Source organism: Rhipicephalus sanguineus, chromosome 5 (genome assembly GCF_013339695.2).
Source record: "Rhipicephalus sanguineus isolate Rsan-2018 chromosome 5, BIME_Rsan_1.4, whole genome shotgun sequence".
In the NCBI taxonomy this organism is placed as follows: Eukaryota; Metazoa; Arthropoda; class Arachnida; order Ixodida; family Ixodidae; genus Rhipicephalus; species Rhipicephalus sanguineus.
In genome coordinates this window covers 109,899,444-109,919,089 of record NC_051180.1, presented here as the reverse complement: position 1 = coordinate 109,919,089, position 19,646 = coordinate 109,899,444, and the positions used below count along the sequence as shown (strand labels likewise).

The 19,646-nt window shown below is 48.3% G+C and overlaps 2 protein-coding genes across 2 annotated transcripts in view; one reads left to right on the top strand and one right to left on the bottom strand.

Moving 5' to 3' along the window:
- Window positions 1–3,913, bottom strand: part of LOC119394128 (paired box protein Pax-6-like) — a 42,985-nt gene extending 39,072 nt beyond the window's left edge. The window contains exon 1 of the mRNA XM_049415649.1: window positions 3,704–3,913. Coding sequence (XP_049271606.1) covers window positions 3,704–3,809 — 106 coding nt within the window. The 5' untranslated portion in view covers window positions 3,810–3,913. The remainder of the gene's footprint in view (window positions 1–3,703) is intronic.
- LOC119394127 (glycine receptor subunit alpha-2-like) overlaps window positions 1–19,646 on the top strand; it is a 304,765-nt gene that overhangs the window by 43,221 nt on the left and 241,898 nt on the right. The gene's annotated exons all lie outside the window — the stretch shown is intronic.

The window sequence follows — 19,646 nt, the reverse complement described above, 5'->3', positions numbered from 1 at the left end:
CGTCCATACGCAGCTATAACGATGTGGACGAACGAAATGTTGTACTCCACCCGTAATCACCATGCTTGCGCTCAAGAAGCAACGTTAGGTAACAACGCTTTCTCTGATACACATATGCCTGACGAAACAGCATCCTAGCCTCCATAGTTAGTAACTACGATTACTATCTTTCTTCCTTTTTCTGTGACTCAAGACATACTTTGCCACGGCCGCACATGCTTTGCTTGCGCCGATCCTCGTTGTCTTGCATGCGTAATCATTCGAACCGCAATTAAACTTTGGATATGTCGGAGCACGGATATGCTAGAAGAATTTTGGGCATTTCACAGGCGTACGATTGGTCTTCTATCCTGCTTAAGTTGAATCTTGAGTGTTTAATTGTCACATTTCCTTTTTGGTATTTTTAAGGAAACAAACATCTGCTACTGACAAGTCGCTCTTATATGTTCTGCGATGGCTGCATGGTCATTCATAGACGGTACGCGAGTGAAGGATCCAATCAGGACAGGTGCTACGCGCGAGCGAATCCTCTCGCTATCTCTCTCTCTTTCCCTCTAAAACCGGGCACCTTACTTAAGAAAACGAGAGGCAGTTGTCAAATGGCGAACTTGGTACTTCGGTGGCGCCTCATCTATCGCGATCGGAGAAGGCGCGTCGATCAATCCGCTTGCACAGCATGCTTCCATCATCTGAACTGTCTTGTACGTATATAGAGAGCCGCGCTTCTCGGGCAAGGAGTACGCGGCAAAGAGGACTGGGGGATACGGGGTATATAAAAGCCGGGACCAAACACGCCGCGTGCAAGGACGTAAATGATGCGACAGGAGCCTTTCTGGAAGACAAGCACGCACTCGACGGCAGCATCAGTAGTCAGTGGCACGTCCGATTGGACCGGGTTCTCCAAAATATCGGCGATGCCTCGCGGCATCGAGCAGCCGCGTGCAGCGTAGTTTCGTGCATCGCTGTCAACGCCTGAATGCTTGCACAGAGAAGTGATGACCAAGGGGTGTGCGAAGTGCAACGTCTATGCCACTACATACCGTCCCTCCTGGGAAGTCCTTATGAATGTAAGCTTTCGCCGGTGCACACTATAATTCATAACGCACTCGCAACGCGAATCATTAGAGGTAGGCACGTAGTACTGTCTAAACTGAACCTCTCTTTCTCTCTCTCTCTCTCTCTCTCACTGACGTGCTAGAGAAGCGACAGGCGAGGAAGCGATACGGCTCGACTCACCGACCTCTTCGCCCCCTGGCAGCCCATCTTGTTAAAAAGATCGGGTATACATCTACAGAGGCGATGCGCGAACCTCTAGCTTCCGGTGTTCTGCGCGGAACTGCGGGGAATGCGGTAGCCGCTCGATCGGGCCTTCAGCCACTGCCGCGGCATGCGCCACGATTTACGACTCTGCGGCGCCGCGACGCTGGCGGCCCGGTCTGCTATCGCTTCTCTCATCGAACCTCTGCGCGACCACCGCGCCACAGGACTCGCCACGCATGTGACGCTCGTCGCGTCCGCGTGGAAATGCGCCCGTCCTCGCTTTTGTGATGGGCAAGCCCCCCCCCCCCTCCCTGAAATCCCCCCCTCCTGTTTCGGAAGGGCGGTATAGGTACTTCGTACGTGCATGCATGCGTGTGTGCGTGGTCTAGAGTCAGGACGAATTCGCTGATGTGCCTGAACTGTCACTGACTGCACGGGAGCGAGTTTCTTCTCTCAAATGAAGCGCAGTTTTCTCTCCAACGAAGCGTTATCGGCGCTCTGAGAGTGAGCAGGATTAATTAAGAGTGAGACCCTTCGCGAAGGGACGCAGTTCGCCGCTTGAGAAGCATGCCAGGAGTTGTTTGGGATTTACGACGCTATCTTGGGCGTCGTAAACTCGGAAGAAAGCAAAACAGCCCGAGTGCGGCTGCTGCGCTTCCCGTGGAAACACGGCGCTTGAATGCTCCCGTGGGAGCCGAGAAAATGTCCGCGGCAAGGATCAATTTGTCTTTGAGCATTTTGTCTCCAGTGACAGTTGGAGAGGTGTCATAAAACCGACTATCCGCGGCCAAGAGGCAGCCTTATTTGCCTATCTGCTCGCTTTTAGAAGACACTTACTATTTGTTTTTTCGTAATGTGAAATTCAAATAATAGAAACAGAGCCACCTTTTATGTAAGATCTACGCGAGATACTTAGTTTATATGAAGTGCCAGTTGACCGTCATGTTTTATAAAGTTAGTTGTTCTGAAATAAATCAGGAGCACCCTTCCACTTGTGAAGTTTTCCTTGCCAACCAAGCTAAGATCATTCCTATTACAGCCGGCAGATAACGCACCTGTTTATATAAAGCGAAAATTACAAAGCAAAGCTGCATGACAAATTGGGAGGGACGCGCTCGCTAAAGCCCATGCAAAAGTTTTAAAAAGCCATCGCTTATGAAACAATGAACACATATTAAAGAGTCTAACATTCTTAATTTATGTAGGAAAGTACGTATCCACGTCTCTGTATACGTATAGGCCGAAACGAGGATTACAAACTCAGCTGTCAACAGAAGCAACAAGTCTACGTGTTTTACTTCCACTAAATAATTTCTTTCAAAATTGTGTGACGGCCTGATGTACAACATGCACGCGTTTTTGATGCAAGCACACGCATTGTGCATGCACTGGCCGGACAACGCAGCTATAGTGTAGAAATGATAGACATGTTAAAAAATCTGCCGTAGCCCACATTCCCCTTTAAAATGACAATGCTCTACACTCATGCGGCTAACGGCAAACATTAATTGCGTGCTTGTAGGTATGATAACCGTCTTATACATTCGATAAACTTCCCCCGCATGTATAAACGGTACAGTTCTTCAAGTTAAGAACTATATAACTCAGCGCAGTTATGTAACATAGCTGCGTTCACAAAGACCGTTACGCGTGAAATTCTGTTTTCGTTGACCGATAACGTTGATAATGGAATATGCGAGAAAACGTTACAACCAAGACGACACGGTATACATGAGACGGCAACCTGCACTTCCACAGTGCTGTGCTGCGGCTTCCGGTATCCAAAGGAGGTCATTCGCTGTCGCCATCTTGGACGATTAATAGTGTACCCATCTGTATAACATTCTCCTAACGGTTTGTGTTGGTGCCTTGGTATCCTATGCCAGGTTCGTCATTCTCAGAAGGCGATATTATTTTGATGCTGTTGGGTTAACAAGTCGAGTCGTGAACGGCTTGCCACACATCTGACTCATTTTTTCCTCCTCTTAGACGGAACTCCAAGAAAGATAGCGACCATACAGCGGTCTACACTCATAGAACTTTAAGCGTTAACAACAGTGCAGCACAACACAGACAAAAAAAAAAAGACAACAGACGACACTGTGCGTTGCTTCGACTATGTTGGTCCGTGCTGTTAACTGTTAGCATGTACATACTACCATGCAATTCGTCCAAACAATTGCTCTCGTAGTTATTGCGTGTTTGCGGTTCGTGGAAAGTTTCGTGGAGCAGTGCTCTAAGAATATGAAGCATTCATATTCCAGGTGGTCTGTCCATACGTGGCACGGGCACCACTATGCGTTCCCATGTTAAGTGACTTTGAACTTTTAAGTGAGGGGTGACGTATGCGCTAATACGGCTGAGCTTTTCTTTATTTTTATGGTAATTTCTGACGATAAACTTTATGACAATGCAACCGGAGAAGCGATTCTTGGAAGCTCACCGAGCAGCTTGCTGACGGCGCTCTGCGAGGACAGCAGGTGCCGGGCGAAGTCGTACGGTCTGAGCGAGTAGGGCGTCAGGTCGGGCAGAACGCGACCCGCGGCCATGGCGGCCTCTCCTCCACCTCCGGCCAGACGAGATGATGCCAGGTAGACGGGACCCAGGGCCGCCGCTGCGGCCACTGCTGCAGCCGCCGCGCTGCCTCCGCCTCCGCCTGCGTCGCAACAGAGCCGCATATGTAAACACCAATGTTATACACGGTTGAACCTCGATATAGTGAAGCAGGTGAAATCGGCAATTTACTTCGTTTTATCGAAACTTCATTAAATTGAAATTCGACCTTTTAAGCAGAATATGGTTGACAAAGGCTTCTTATTGCACCGGAAGTGCCGGCACAATGTTTGAATAATACGGCAGTACACACACACACAAAAAAAAACTGATTTCAATAACACGAAAAAATTGGTTTTTGTGAACCTGACATCCGGTGACCGCAGCTTGACGCGGCGCCGGAAAAGAAGTCACCTTCACAGTATCCGAACGTCACGCGTGAACCTGAAAGAAATGCAGGTCCAACGCACAGTGGCAATATTGCATAAGTGTTCGCAAAAACCGCTTGCAGCTCCACCATGTGATGACTGGAACCAGCGGAAGTTTCATTTTATCGCCTCGGTCTTACTCTGTGGCAGCACTGAAACTTTGTTATATTGAAATCACGGATAACACCCTTCGTTGTATTGATGTTCAAAATACATGGTGTTTTATGTGCATAAAGCTGTGAAAAGTGCAATACTTCGCTATATCGAGAATTTCGTTATATTGAAGTTTGCTATATCGAGTTTTAACTGCATATGTATTCAGGAAGAGAGTGAAATAAAAAAAAACTGGCGATTATGGGATACCGGTTGACTGTACTCCACGGCGTGTAAGAACGATCAGGAAAAGATGAGCATGTACTGGGGATGAATCGATCGGTGCCAACGCATTCTCTCAATTTGAGAAAGCTTGTCGTTAAGTGGTAAGCAGTCGCACGTATAAGCGGACTTCGTAAAACAATGTACAAGCCTAGACGTGATCTTGTACTTTGGTGCCCTGTTTTTGGAACACGACGACGGAAAGTTCCAGGTCGAACTTTCTAGGGGGCATCCCGTATTCTCAAATGTCGCCCTTAAAGAAAACAGTTTTCTCAAAAAAAAATAAAAACTAAGTAAGTCGTATAATTGGAATTCTGTCATGTCTTACGCACCTGGGCTTATTGTTTGAACGAAGTTCTGTTTCCTTAACAAGTATAGCTAAACCTTAGTACACTGGCACTTTCACCCTACACCACCATCGGGATGTTGCTCCTGTAAAAACATCGCGTATATTTGTAAACGGAAAAGCTCAAATGAATTAGAAACGGCAAGTGTAACTGCGTTCCCAACAGGAGAGGACGCGCTGTCGTCAAGCCGTGGCTTAGTTTACCGCCCTTAAATTTCACCACAGGTTTGAGCCTCAAGGCAATTAATTATGTAACATCAAAGCCAATACCAGCGGCTTTCGTATGATGCGACTGGACTGGGCAATCGGGCATGGACTGAACGAGATTGCAGCGGATCAGGGCGTCAGCGAGACAACGGAGGAAAATGAAACAAGGCAGGCAAAGTCCGACCAGCCCCATTTTCTTGTCATTTGTGTATGGCTATCTTTTTCTTTTTTCAATTATTTTCACGAGAACACAAAGAGGGCAAGCAACCTGCGGGCACTGCTCCTTGTGTACAGACACGACCGGAAACCGAATGCATGATGATAAGTGTCCGCTGCGGTTCGTCGCCGTCATCGTCAACCACCACCACCGTGCACAGGTGTGCGCCGTCGCCTTTTTCACAACGCGCCGTCGAAGTAGGCGCGGGCGCGCGCGCGCGCTCTTCCGAGAGAGAGTCGTGGCATGGATGCCTCTCGAAGACGCCTTCCTCCGGAAATGGGTCCGCGGTCTTCAGGGGCTTTCTTTTCAATTTGCGGCGTCGTCCTGCGGCTGCTGTGCCGCGCCCCTTTTCTTCGACGGCTGCCGCGGCGACAGACCTGAGGCGCGGCGCCGTACAGTACGCGTGGAAAGAGATGGCTCGTTCCTGCAGGAGCCTGTTCCGTATACAGGCAGCCGTCGAGCCTGTGTTTAGTTCCGCTTCGACCGTCGCGGTCACGTCGTTGCCACATATCACCGCTTCAGCGCGTGCCCCTGGGTACACGGCTCGTGTGTACGTGTGAGGGAGAGAACATTATACACATGCGCCTATATGGACGAGCATAAGAGTCATGCTGTTTGCCGTCTGCCGCTCATATATACTGTGTGCGCGCTTGTGCGAGCAAGCGCGCTGAATTTTTTTTCTTTTTCTTCCTTTTGATTCGCTCACAGCCAGTATTCACGCTATACATTAGAGCCTTCCGGTTAAGATTGCTGTTAGCGCTTCCGTTCGTCCCTTGACTGCAACCTGATGCGTCGACGAAAGGCGTCCCAAGAGCATTTTGCGGTTTCCGGGCGCGCTAATGAAACATGGAGGACGCTGCCCCGCAGAAACCACTCTCGGCTACGGAGCAAGGACACGATGGAACAACACTCTTATACGTATAAGTTCAAAGTCAACGCTTCACGCTTCTCCTTCGCGCACTGACTGCAGTGAAGTGCTCTGCATCTGCATTCCTGCAGGTGCTCCCGTACTAGGAGAAGGAGACCTCTGGGAAGGCCCAGGAGAAAGAAGGTTTCCTTGTGACCGTGTTGAAGAGTTAATTTCCCGGATGGACACGAGAACAGTGGGCAAGGAAGTCAATGCCACGCATTCCTCTCATATTTCTTTCCAAAGACAGGATTCATCGACTCGGGGGGATAGATAATTATGACATTACGAAAGACGTCGAAGTATATCGACTTGGCTCACACTACCATCATTACACCTCGAACACGTCCATTTTTTTTGTTTGTTCGTTCGCCTGCTCAGATCAGTGTGCGTGTACGCATGTGTATACGTGTATGTACGATTACGAACTGAAGTGGCTGCAGTGCATGGTAGTCTCACAGTCAGGCTACTAAGACGCGGAAATTCTACACCATCAGAGGCGTCCTAGTGTGTATATTAGCCCCTCGTTGACAGCCATGCTGCCCGTGCGCCTTAGGGAGTGGGCGCGAATGAGCGCCCCCGAACAAGCACACGAAATGCACGGAGGAGAGGTATAAAGCAGTTTGAGCGGTGCCAGTACACTCCAGCGGGGCTGTGCACACAGCGCCTCTTCTTGTTTTTCCTGTGAGATCGTGACACTCGACTAATAAAGCGTTCCCCGCACCTCAGCGCGCAATTGCTGCATTAACGCAGACACGGCGCATAATTCGAAAAACGCGTCCGTATCTCTCGCTCCCATCGAAAAAAGGAACGCTGCCGATCCGACGAAGGAACCATCCATCTTATCTCAACCATCACGCTATCGCCGCTGCTTATTAGATCGTTTTATTTCCCTCGCCTTTTTCGTCACCCTGAGCGAAAAAGGGATTTCGTGCTGCTGCTGCTGCAAGCATTAAAAAAAAGAGAAAAATAGACGAAGAGAACGACTGGCAGTGCCTAACTCGAGCACCGCGAAATGATACGACTAACTAAAACGGTGCTGTTCGCTGCGCGCATGCGCGGGGGACAACCGCACGAACACACACACACACGGGCATTCGCGGAGCAACGCGAGGGCAGATTGATTGCAGTGCCGCAACCGCCCGCGAATACGCACTTTGTCGCGGGCGCGAATCGCGCGATAAGGCCGTTTGTCGCCCCCTTCTCGTATAATGACTGCGTCGTCGGCGCTCCCACCCCGCGGTCAGCGGCTCTCACCACCACCAGCGACACTCCACCCATGGAGGCTGCTTAAAAGAAAAGCACGTTGCTGCTCCCTTCTTCTTTACGTTTGCTTCGTTGCTGTTGGTGTTGTCGTGTTTCGGATGGTCAGCCATGCCGACGGGACCGCCACCTGTAATTTGGGTGTCCCCGCGCGGTTTTCCAGCCCTCGGCGGCGGCGGTTATGGCGGCTCGCCTTCTTTTCCGTTTATACGAGAGGCGCCCCCCTTTAACTCGTGTAGTACATGTCCGGCTATATTTATACACCCGTGCACCCGCGGCAAGGCGTGTGTACGCATGCAGCAGCAGAGGCATGCAGGGACAGTTCCCAACGACGACGACGACGTCCCGCGGCAATGCTGCGTGTCGATGTCCATTCCGGGCGCCCCATTCCTGCTTAACGCGGCCGCCCTGCTGTAGGCCTCGATCCGGTTCAGCCGGGCGCCAAAGGGACGCAACGGCGGGGGAGGCCCCGGGCCAAAACATGACACGCCTGTCGACAGGCTTGCACCATGGCGTGCGCGCTGACCGTTTCTTGTTTGCTTTATTTCCTCGTGGTATCTTACTTTTTTTTTTGTATTTAATCAGTGTGAGACGTGAGGTCCCCGATGGTCAGTCCTCGCAGAGCGGTCTCTAATGAGCCCGTGTTTAAATAAAGTGATGCAACACCTTTGAAAGGCAGAGCGTGGCACTAGCCAATCATTTCCCTTAGATTTATTGCATATGGCTGCCGACGCAGAGTCAGCGATTTGTATACGCCGGCTAAATTCTCTGGCTTTCAATACAGGGTTCCCTCTCTTTCTCCCCCTCCCTAAGGAAGTTCATTGGGAGAGATATACGGTAACTCTGAGTTGCCAGAGTTGGTAGAACTGTGCTGTCAGAGTTGGAAGACTGTGCACGTACTAGCTATGGTAGATGAGACGAGTCATGCTGTAACTTTGTTGAAGGAGCACAATTCAAATGTCTCGTGCACCTATAAAACGATAGTGAAATGCGAAAGAAGAAAGGACACGAGAAAGAAAGCAATTGATGTTAGGGGTTACAAAAAAAGGGCGTGTTCAACTCTGCATCTACGGTATAGGCTTTTAGCGGACATTTACACGTCGAAAACGATATGTCCATGATTTATGTGCGATCTTTCGCTAAAAGCCTGCCACAATTCGCGACTTCTCCCAAATCGCCTAAATCAGAACACCTGTTTACTTCCGTAATTTTAGAATCGCAACTATAAACACTGCTCATTAACATTAAGGCTACCGTGCAAGAACGCGAAATTACTTGTGCATTGGCCAGCACGTTTTGTATGGGACAGCCGTTTAAGCACGGTGACCGAAATTAGATACCTCATGGTACATAGTTGTGACGTTAATCGTTTGTTCACATCAGGGCGTGAGATCCTGTGTCGAATCGGTGCCTCCTTGTGTATATACTATACCAAGGCCTCAGCCTTCACAGCACTGCACGCTTTTCTCTGGCAGTACAGGAGTGAACGCGGTCTTTCCGCGATGGGTTTGTGCAGGGAACCACATCTTAAAAGAACCACGCGGCAGTTTCTGTCGCTCGTTCATATACAGGTGGCTGCCACGAGCAATGCCCGCACAGCTCGACTCTGTCGCCTAAAGTACCATTACACCACTAGCGTCCTTGCCGATGGCCCGAATTTAATTATAAGCGCGGATCCTTCTTGTTCGCAGGCTCCCTGTTACTGCATACACTTGACCCCACATCGTATTCGTCACACTTATCGCAGCAACAGGCTCATCCCGGCGCGCCGCCCAGCTAAATCACTAAACCCGTGTTTTCGGTCACGTCTGACACGTTGTATATCCCACCCCCCTTTTTTATTACGCTGCACTGCATGTAACCGGATCTAATTATTTATCGGCAGGCCGTGTGGCGACGCTACTATCGCGTTTTCGTTCTTGGTGTCGCGACTTGCATGCGTCGGCAAGGCATAGGCGAAGTATCCGTCGAGAGTTTCGGAGTCGCATTTCGCGTTAAAATATCGGTGCAGCGTTGCACCGCGACAGTGCAACGTTCGCACAGGTGCACAAACACGACCAACGAAAAGTTCTTCTAAACAGCACCGTTGCGCGTTTGCCGTAGAGGCCGTGGCAGGCTGAAGCTCAGGAAAGTGAGGAATACTGTCGAAATGAACCTTGAGTAAGGCACTGTTACGGGAGCCTCAATACACTGCCCTACAACAACCACGTGCACGAGTTCGCGCAGAGTGGGTTAGAAACACTAGGCAAAGCATGCACGTATGACATTACTCGTCACCAGGGCGAAGCACTAGGAGCAGTGCGTCTAACAGCTATGAAAATCTTTGTGGTTTTAACGGCCGCACGCAAAGTCAATTTGCGGTCACACCGCAAACGATGACCTCGAACACCGTATTGATTTCACAAGGCTGGCGTGGTGACCAGAAATGATATCATTAATGACAAACAACATAATTAAGGCTGTAGGAGTGACCTGCCATGAGAACCGATGACAAAGTTCCCAGGCCCCTTAATTGTACAAGTTCACTTATGTAAGTATTTTTATTTCGATCTTGCGGAGAGCACTGAAAGCGAGGAGGAGAAAACAAGACGCCACTAATAACTTATTAGTAGATAAGGATCACCTACTCACTCGACTGCTTTAGGTGACCGTTATGAAGACCTTCCTGTTACACTTTCGTATAGTCGGGCAGAATAGAAGCGGAAAGAATTGCATCATCACGTCGACCTACTTCAGTGACAGGAGAGAAGGTAATGTTTATATTAGACCGACGCGTGCCTTGATATGCCAGGTCTGAAATATTACAGAGGGCTTTGTACTGAATGCAAGACCGCAGAATAATTCGAGTACGCAAGAAACTCGGTCGTCAAAGGCACATCGACAGTACTCTTAATAGGGAAGAACCTGCATGCAACACTCTGCAGTGAGTCAAGTGATCAAAAACTCAATTGCTTGTCAGATTTTGTTAGGTATGAGATGGTAGAATGCTGAATGTTGCAAGTGGCGGTGATTCATCGTCTAAGTTAACTCCCGTGTAGGCCTTCGAATACAACGTTTTCGAAATGCCATCGACTCCAACGTATACGAAGTCGCTTTACAACGCAAGGCTGATGTGGCAATTAGATCTCGAGGCGACTATGTTGACATCATCTGCAGCTTCGTTCTATTTGCCTCACATTGACTTTTTTCACTCCATTGTAAGAAAGGGAGGAGGGTGCGGAGGAGGAGGGAAAGGAAGGCAGCTACGGGCGGATTTGGAGTTCATTGCACTCTCTTAGGAGAGTCGTTGGAGGTGCGACTCTCCAAAGAGAGTTAACTTGTATCATTAAAGGGAGTAATCCGTACGTGACAAGACAGAACTCACCCAAAAGAGTCAAAGTAACCTTTGTTTTTTCTTAGAATATACATTCAACAAAGTTCACCCCGTAACCAATCGGACTATCTGCTGCATCAATATTAACCGATTACTGACTCACAGCCTTTCTAAAGTTTAGTATTAGTTTGTAAACTTCGTTACTTATTGCAAGGCGCAAGGTGGGATATCCACCTACAGAAAACGCTGTGTCCTTGCGGGAAGACCGATTTTCGTATTATATTGCATGGGTGCTCAAAGGAAGCTAATATTTCCTTTAATTTGTTTAGCGTCCTTTGGTCATTTGGTCACAGTTGTCCTTGCACACCTTGACTAGTCAATTTCCCAGCACCATATGGCTTACAAATATTTATTGTGTACACATGAGGATGCCATTCAAGTATACCACTCAGCAGTATCTATATAAACGTTAAACCTACTGTATCAGTTTCTTTTCTAGATCGTAGTACTGTTTATTTACACTTAAAAATATTCTCTCTTTAGTGTTATGACCAGCGGCCACACCCTCATTACAATGGCCGTTTGGTTGAAGAGAAACTATTTTTCAGGTTGTTCGCGTGCACGATATTAATGTGATCAGTTCTAAAAGCATCATCGACATCCTTTATAGACTGTGTTGAAGCAGATGTTAAGGTTAAGCTGACCATATGAACGAAAATCAACCGTTTATTATTATTACTGCTATTCATCCTCGTTTTTAATCTATTCATTCTTTTGACACCTCGTTGGTGTAATAAAACAGTGCTATTCCATCAGGAACATTAACTCAAAGGATCGGAAGTGGCTTCTGTATACAGCGACCGCGTGAAAGGCTTTTCGCTGACTCTCATAAATAAGGCGCATCGTGTTCGGAGGTAATTAGGCTTGGGATATTGGAATCTAATAGAGTACGCGTGCTCGCAAGGGGGCGTTTTACCAGCTCCTCATTAACGATCTCGGGATGAAAATTTTCTGAGGTCTCGTAGTATCAGAGGGCTGGCGGAGCGAGAAAAAAAAAAAAACATGTTTAGCGTGGTCTTTTCATCGGCTTGTTTCGCGCAAACCAGGCAGATGACCGCGTGGGTTTTCCTAATCAGCAGGTAATCACTGATAAGGTATTGCGTCTTAAATTAGAGTGTGGCTTACGAGAAACGCCGTTAGTCGCATACTTCTTGTACCAGTAGAAAAACCTAAAACGGTGGTTGCTGCGGTTGGTGCTCGCGCTAGCTCCGCTTGGTCGCTGACTTTTGCCCGTCGCTCTTGATTCCATAAGCGCTTACCATACCTACACATTTAAAGGCATACTATCAATCTATTTCATTTTCACCGCCTGGGACCATTAATATGGTAGCTGAAATAAAAAAAAACATTAAAAAACCCAGATTGATATAATGGTACTTTTCTACGAATACCATCTTCACAGTCATATATATTTGCTCCTTCGATGTCGGGCACAGCTTCGAAATGCCGTATACAGCCGTAATCTTGCTCCAAGCGGAGCAAACGGTTAGGTAACCTAAAAATTAAATCATTAAGTTAGTGTGAAACTATACACAGTATGTTGTGAAGGAAGCTATCGCTGAGTACATTTGAATTTTTTTTTCGACCGCTTGACGTTTTTTGACGTGCACACTACGCATGGTACACCAGCGTCCCCCCCCCCTTTTTTTTTCACTCATGCAACCCATCACAAAGAGGCCGCAGCAGCCAAGACTCAAACTCGCGACACGAGTTTGAAACGTACTGATGCCTGGTGCTCTAATTAGAACCCGGATTTTAGTTTGTAGATAATGCTATTTATGACGCGCTCAACTGGATTTTAGAGCGCTCTACAAAAGGTGCCACAGATGTCGTGAAATGCATATTGCGTAATCTTAAACTGCGCGTATTTATGTAGCGCAGAGTACTTTTGTGCACACGCAAAGCGCCAGACTCCGTTTGCGCACTCTTTTAAACCACTTTGGGTTATTTTGTACTCCAGGTGGTTTGCGTACACCCTAACTTTTGTTTAACATCATAGACGCAACACCTAAAACCTCTTAATTAATGCGGCTTTATGCGGATAAGCGACGTCTGTAGCAATCTCGCTTTTTAAAACAACCCTAAAACCCACATGCACCCATACTTGTTCCATATGATCCAGGTATGAACGTACGAAGGCCTCACTAACGTTTACATAACTACTGGTTCGTATACATCCATGCAATCATGGGAATCACCCCGTATATGAAAACACATGGGTTTTTTTTATATATGACAAGCATACACTTGCAAGGAAGGCATATGGTGCATGTCACGTATATATGAGAACATAGTTGTTTTAAAGCGCGTCCCCTGCATCACTATAATAAGGTGATCATGCTCACATGGGATCACGAGAAAGGAGGAAGCGGAATAGGAGAGGGAAATAAAAGAGAGGGGGCGTTAGCCAGTGTAAAATACTTTCTGGCTACCCTGTGCTGGGAAAAGGACTGAAGGGAATGAAAGCTTATCATCTGAGACATGACCGCGTGGCACAGATACGCGAACACAGTATTTTTCCACGTATACCCTCTGACGTTCATGTGACATTGCAGACAATTGAGTATATGGATTTCTTTCATGATAAGTTTATTCTCCCGCCGAGGGTCAACTGCTCTCAGACGACTCCACGGGCACTACAGGAGTGCTCGGAAAGGACCAGTTGAACACGTGATTACTCTCTGCCCACCATACATTTTTGAGTTACATTTTTTAGTGGCACGAGCAATACACCAGAGAACCGGAACGCCGAGGTGCGAAGGCCACTACCTGACACCTAAATGTCCTAGATGTCCTAAGGATTAGGACATGTTCTAAGTTTTTAAGTATACTGTCAGAAGCGAGCTCTTATTCTTTCCGCCCCTGAGTGCATATATATAATGAACAAGACGGGCGCAAATGTAGGTATTCACAAGTTGCCGTTTTGCCTAGGCCCTCATCTTCGTGACGCCACCCTGGTGTATACAGGACGGCAAGCAGCTGGGTGCAGTCTTGGTCGACGTTTTCTCTTTCTTTACCGCCATTAAAAAAAAACAACAAAAACTAAATGTTATTCCGTATCTAGAATAAATGCGGCGTTACGAGAAGCCAGGAACGCGACCTGATCGAGCACTCAGGCGCGAGCAGAACAACCGTTCCGGTATTATGAGAAAGAGTTGGGCAGAACTCGAAAGACTAGTTTTAAGCATCACTAAAGGCTCTTTATTGGTCCACGTGCATCGCAATACGGAAGACGCAACTAACGGAAGTGACGATATCGCGCGTTACACCGTGGGCAGCGCGCGAGCGTCTAAAACGTACCGACACCGTCACGATATTACTTTAGTCGCTTGGCTTAGAAGTCTTCCTTTAACTTTGAAGACTCAATCTGCCGAATTTCCTTCGCTCTCATTTCATCGCGACCTTGCTTTTCTATATATTTCCTTTTTTTCCCTTCATAATTCTGAGACGACACTGCGTTTTTTTTAACACTTTGCCTTCCGGCCGGCCGCGTAATTGTTCGGTCTTAATTTTGCCTCTCTTTCTCACTCTCTGCTGGCCTGGGAAGTCAAGAACCTCCGCCTGCGTCGTGGGAAACGATCGGTCAGTTCTGAGCTATAGCTGCGCGCGCGCGCCTTTTATCGTCTAGTTTAGTCTCATCGGTAGGTTCGGGTTAATTTCTTCCTTTTATTGGCCCCCTTCTCTGCCCTTCAGAAGAATCTCGTTACTTCTTTTCGTTCCTCTGCACTGTTCGTTCGCAGCGCGGTCGGTGTCCTTTCCCGTCTTGATGAAAACGCGGCTGTTTTTGCGCGCAGAGACACACCGACCGCGGAGCCAAGGCGGCGCGTAAGGAGAGGCTCAGGGAAGGAAGAGGGAGAGGAGGCTTGCAATGTGAGCAGGCAATCAAGGGTGCCGCGTCTAAATGGCGAATCTCAGCGCGAACGCAAACTCTGTCCACGCGTTCCTCGTATGCACGAAACCGCACGCACGCACATGCTGCGCTGTCGCTATATACCGTATTTTCTCGCCTATAACCCGCACCAAAAAAAAAAAACAGAAAAATGTACTTAAAGTGGGGATGTGGATTATATGCAGGGCTTATATGCATATTTTTCCCACCTTTTGGTAGAGTTAAGGCTCGTTCAAACCTGCGACTAGCACAGGTCGCGCGACCAAACAAGTCGCTCGCTGCACGATTTTTCAGTCATGCGACTGCAGTCGCAAACCTATCAACCAATCAGATGTGCAGCTTATTTTACGGGGCAATGGCAATGCGAGCAAATGTGACTTCTGTGTGGCGACGGGCATAAGTCGCACGGAGGTGTGGACATCGCTCGCCTTGTGTCGCTTTTTGATCGCCGGTCGCAAATTGCCGCGTGACCGGTGCTATAGTCGCAGATGTGAATGAGCCTTTAAAGTTAGGAGTGCGGGTTCCATATGCATCGGCGGGTTATATGCGAAAAAATACGGTACATCCCCGCATTGCAGCGTAGTTTCACTGTGGAACGGACGCCGCATGGAAAACGTGTGTACGACAACGACTGCACAAAATGTCGCAGTGTACGGGCAACCCACCCCTCCTCTCTCAAGGCGGAGGTGTTAGTGACGGAGGATTGAGGCGTGTGCTCGCATTATATACGCGCCGGGCGATTATAATGGGGTGCACACGCTCGCCTTTTGCCAACCGAATAGGCATGCCCATGCTGTCGTGCACTGTGTGTTGTTTGTGCATCGGGCAGCGGCCGTAGCCGTAGCCGGCGGTGTGTAATTAAGGCGCGAGCGTCCTCGACGTTCTGAGGCCCGCGAGATCACATTAGCACTTTTCGGCGGCGCCGCCGCTGAGGAGAGGAGCGCGCATGCGTGCCTTTAAGCTCAACGCGCGACGCCCTAAAGTCTTCCTTCTTTTATGCGCTGACTTTGTTTTCTTGCTCGCGGTGTCGGCCGGGCGTAGACAGCGATCCGCACCCGATAAATAATGATCGGCGAGCCGAAAGAGGCGATAATTGCCTCGCCCTGCGGTCCTCCGCCGTTGCATGCATGCACACTGCCGGTGTCGACTCGAAGAGCAAGAGAACCGGTGGCGTGTGGACGCGTGAGTGAGCGAGCCTTTCTCCGGCTTTGTGGAGGCCTAGTGCGAAGAACTGTGAACACCCGTAATCCGGATTTGTTTTTTTCTTTTGCATCAAATAATTTTTTGGCACGCTTAGGCGCTATCTTTCTTTTTTTCTTTTTCATGATGTATTCAGCATCATTGCGATTTTTATGTGTAGCCTACATGTACGTGTGATGTATTTTGTCGGATGCGGAATGCCGACAGGTCGCTCTGTAGACGACGTCGCGCCTGGCGATGAAATATTCCTCTTCGCGAAAGGGTGCTTAGGATCTGTTAATGCGAACTCTAATTGACTCGGTGTGACGCGTATTAGGTAGTGTGAAGCAAAACGGATAAAAGGCATTTCCGGTTGTTGAGGTTAACGCTCGGGGAATGACTTGAAACGGGGTTCTCGAGAAAAGGTAGCGCTTAGCAGAGTTTTCGTGATAGTACGGGGCTAATTTAAAGCTAATTTGAGTTTCCTCATTACCACTGTCCTTCTTGGGAGTACCTTTTCCTGATGCATATAACCATACAGAGAGTGATCGTGTACAGAGCGTATGAAACGAAAGCTTCAAGCTAGCATACTCGGAACACTTTCATAGATCTGCTAAAGGGTTGATTGATTAATTGATTGATTGATTGATTGATTGATTGATTGATTGATTGATTGATTGATTGATTGATTGATTGATTGATTGATTGATTGATTGACTGACACTTTTACCGAAATCAAAGAAAGAAGGAAGGATGCTGACTCAGGTGACCTGAAGCCATTGAAGCCGCGGTGGCCTGCGCGGCCAAGGCCCCTGCCGCTATACTTGGACGGCATGGTCAGATCATCGAGCCATTGCTTCCCGCTGCTTTAAAAAAAGCCGCACAACATGATGTTTGTAATAGTGTTAGCTGGCTAACTACAAAATAAACAAGTACGTAGTCGTCAATGTAGAATAGCATAGTGCCTATGCTTACGAGAAATCTGTGTATAGTAAGTGGCGATGCAGTGAGATCCAAAGATGCAAGACTATCGACGTGGCAGAAATAGTCAACCTAACGATATTAAACGCGAAACTGCCTGCGTTTGGAACTGTCATAGGACTTGTGAGCGGGGCTGAAGCGGCAGGTGTGTGTGTGTGTGTGTGTGTGTGTGTGTGTGTGTGTGTGTGTGTGTGTGTGTGTGGTGTGTGTGTGTGTGTGTGTGTGTGTGTGTGCGTGCGTGCGTGCGTGCGTGCGTGCGTGCGTGCGTGCGTGCGCGTGTGTGTGTGTGTGTGTGTGTGTGTGTGTGTGTGTGTGTGGTGTGTGTGTGTGTGTGTGTGTGTGTGTGTGTGTGTGTGTGTGTGTGTCGTGACACCCACCCACATGGACTTCATGAGCGCATGTCCGTTCTTCAGTTGCCACGAGCTCATGAATTTTCCGTCTGATTGCGAAGAAACTAAGAGGCACATATATTGCGACGACTCACGCTTAACAAAGCACGAAGAGAAACCACTATCTCAACCATACCATCTAGACAAGTCTCACAGGTACATTTTGAGTCACTTGTCCCGCAGGTTATTGCTTCAGCCGCATTGTTTCGCTTTCTGAGGATGAATGAATACCGCGACAATGTTCCTCGTTCGTTGCTTCGCTCTTTCTTGTGTGTACGCATGTTTGGCATTCTCCATTCTATCCTATTATTATTTTTTTCTTTCATCTCTTGAAGATGCCTAATGACACTTCCTGAAGAGAGTCTCCAGACCATCAACTTATGCGCAGGAAATAACATAAAGCTTGTGTTGGCACGCAGCCCATGCTGTACGTGCTCGCAGATTTTATTGCCATTCATTTTTCCAAGTAGGTTTTCCAGCTTGTTCTTGCTGTCCGAAGAGGCTGCCATAAGTTTTCTCCAATATTCGCGAACACTTGTTTGTCGAAACATTGCGGTATTGAAAGAGGGAGAGAGAGAGTGAATGTGTTTTGTATTCTACACCACTTCGAAGAGTGCGCATATCAAGCAGCTATACCAAACAAGCCATTATTCGAACAAGATGGGCGTACCTTACGAGCAAAGAAATAAAGAAAACAAATTCAGTGAAAGAACGCTGCAACTATTGTGCGAACACCTTACAATCAACGAAACGTCACTAGAACATTCTGCTACGCAGTCGTCGTGGCCAATACGCAAACGTGCGAAGAAGCGCGAAATGACGAAGACCGATCGGCGGGCATGAGTTACGAATACGGGCGATGGTGGAAGCCGCGACAAGAATGACCGCGGCAATTTTCTCGCAAAGTTTGCGCGAAGAACGCCAGATGCGCTTCGAAGGGAGCACTTCGGCAGCTCCGCTTTTGCAGATGCGCACGTCGAGGAAATAAATTAAAAAAAAATACGTGAGTGCATGGACGGAGCTGTACATGCAAATGATCGATGTTGCTGCTTCGAGCAAGCAAGGAAGCCCGATTCCCGCCGTGCGAAGGAAAAACGCGGCCGCACGGGGCGTACAATAAAATAAACAGCTGTACGCACAGATTTATGCGCAATCGTTCAACTTCATAGCGCCATCTTTCATATGAGAGACGCTGACGGCAGATCACATCGCAGAGTGCTTGCAGCGCACTTGCGTCCTATCTCTTCAGGATTCTCCGGTACGCGCAAACACGCATATAGTGCATTTGCGAATGCGTTGTTCCTCCTTCCTCTCAACGATGGACGGTCACTCTCGGACAAGCGCGCACCTGCGGAAGCTCGAATGTGTCAGCACGATTGACTCGCCAGCCAGACGAGACTGAATGGCGTATAAGCTAAGCAGGCCCGTAGCCAGGAATATTTTTCGGGGAGGGCCCACTTGCTGAAAGCCTTGACTATTTGAGAAAAACGCCTATTTCCATTATTTATTTTTGGTGAAACACCGTGTATCATAAAAATTTCGGGGGAAGGCAAGCGCCCCCCCCCCCCCTGGCTTGGCTACGGGCCTGAACTGTATATGTAGATGGGCTTTGACGGCTTCGTTGAGCCAATGTCCACGCTTACCCGTTGTATTCTGTAAAAAAGACCTTCGACGTGACCCTCCGTTCGTATACATATCTCGACTCGAGGGAGCGGACGCTGCTGAAGCTTTATTGATGAGGCTAGAAGTCTCACTCCACCGTTGCCGCCAGAGGGACCGAAAAAGGACGTTTATCTCATGTTACGGGAAGTAGATTACTTAAACAAGTAAACCTGTTTTTTTTTCGCTACTTCTCTAGGACGTACTGATCGAGACGCCTGGAGGGTTCTCGGCCTGAACGCTGCCCCGAGTTACCACAAATGGTGGAAATGGGATATGAGACTCAAGACATCGATAAATGTCCATGCAACAGCGACAACGCCGCATTGACACTTCGCGGCTATTATTAAGAAATGCAGCGGTTTTCGTTTTCAGTCGAGAGGCAACGCTTCGTTAAACTTGGTTTAATGAGGGGTGGTTTCAAAGGTTCCTTTATCTCTGCGTCGATCCACTGCCCAGAAAACGTATCCTTAGCGCATGCGCAGGGAAAAGAGGGTCGCGCTTCGGAGAGAAACGGGGCTGTGGAATGGGTAATTGGCGGCTCTTTGGTCTACGTGCGATGGTGTGGATCGTATTGAGCTTTGCCCACCTGATGGACGGAGAAGACTGAGTTGTTATTG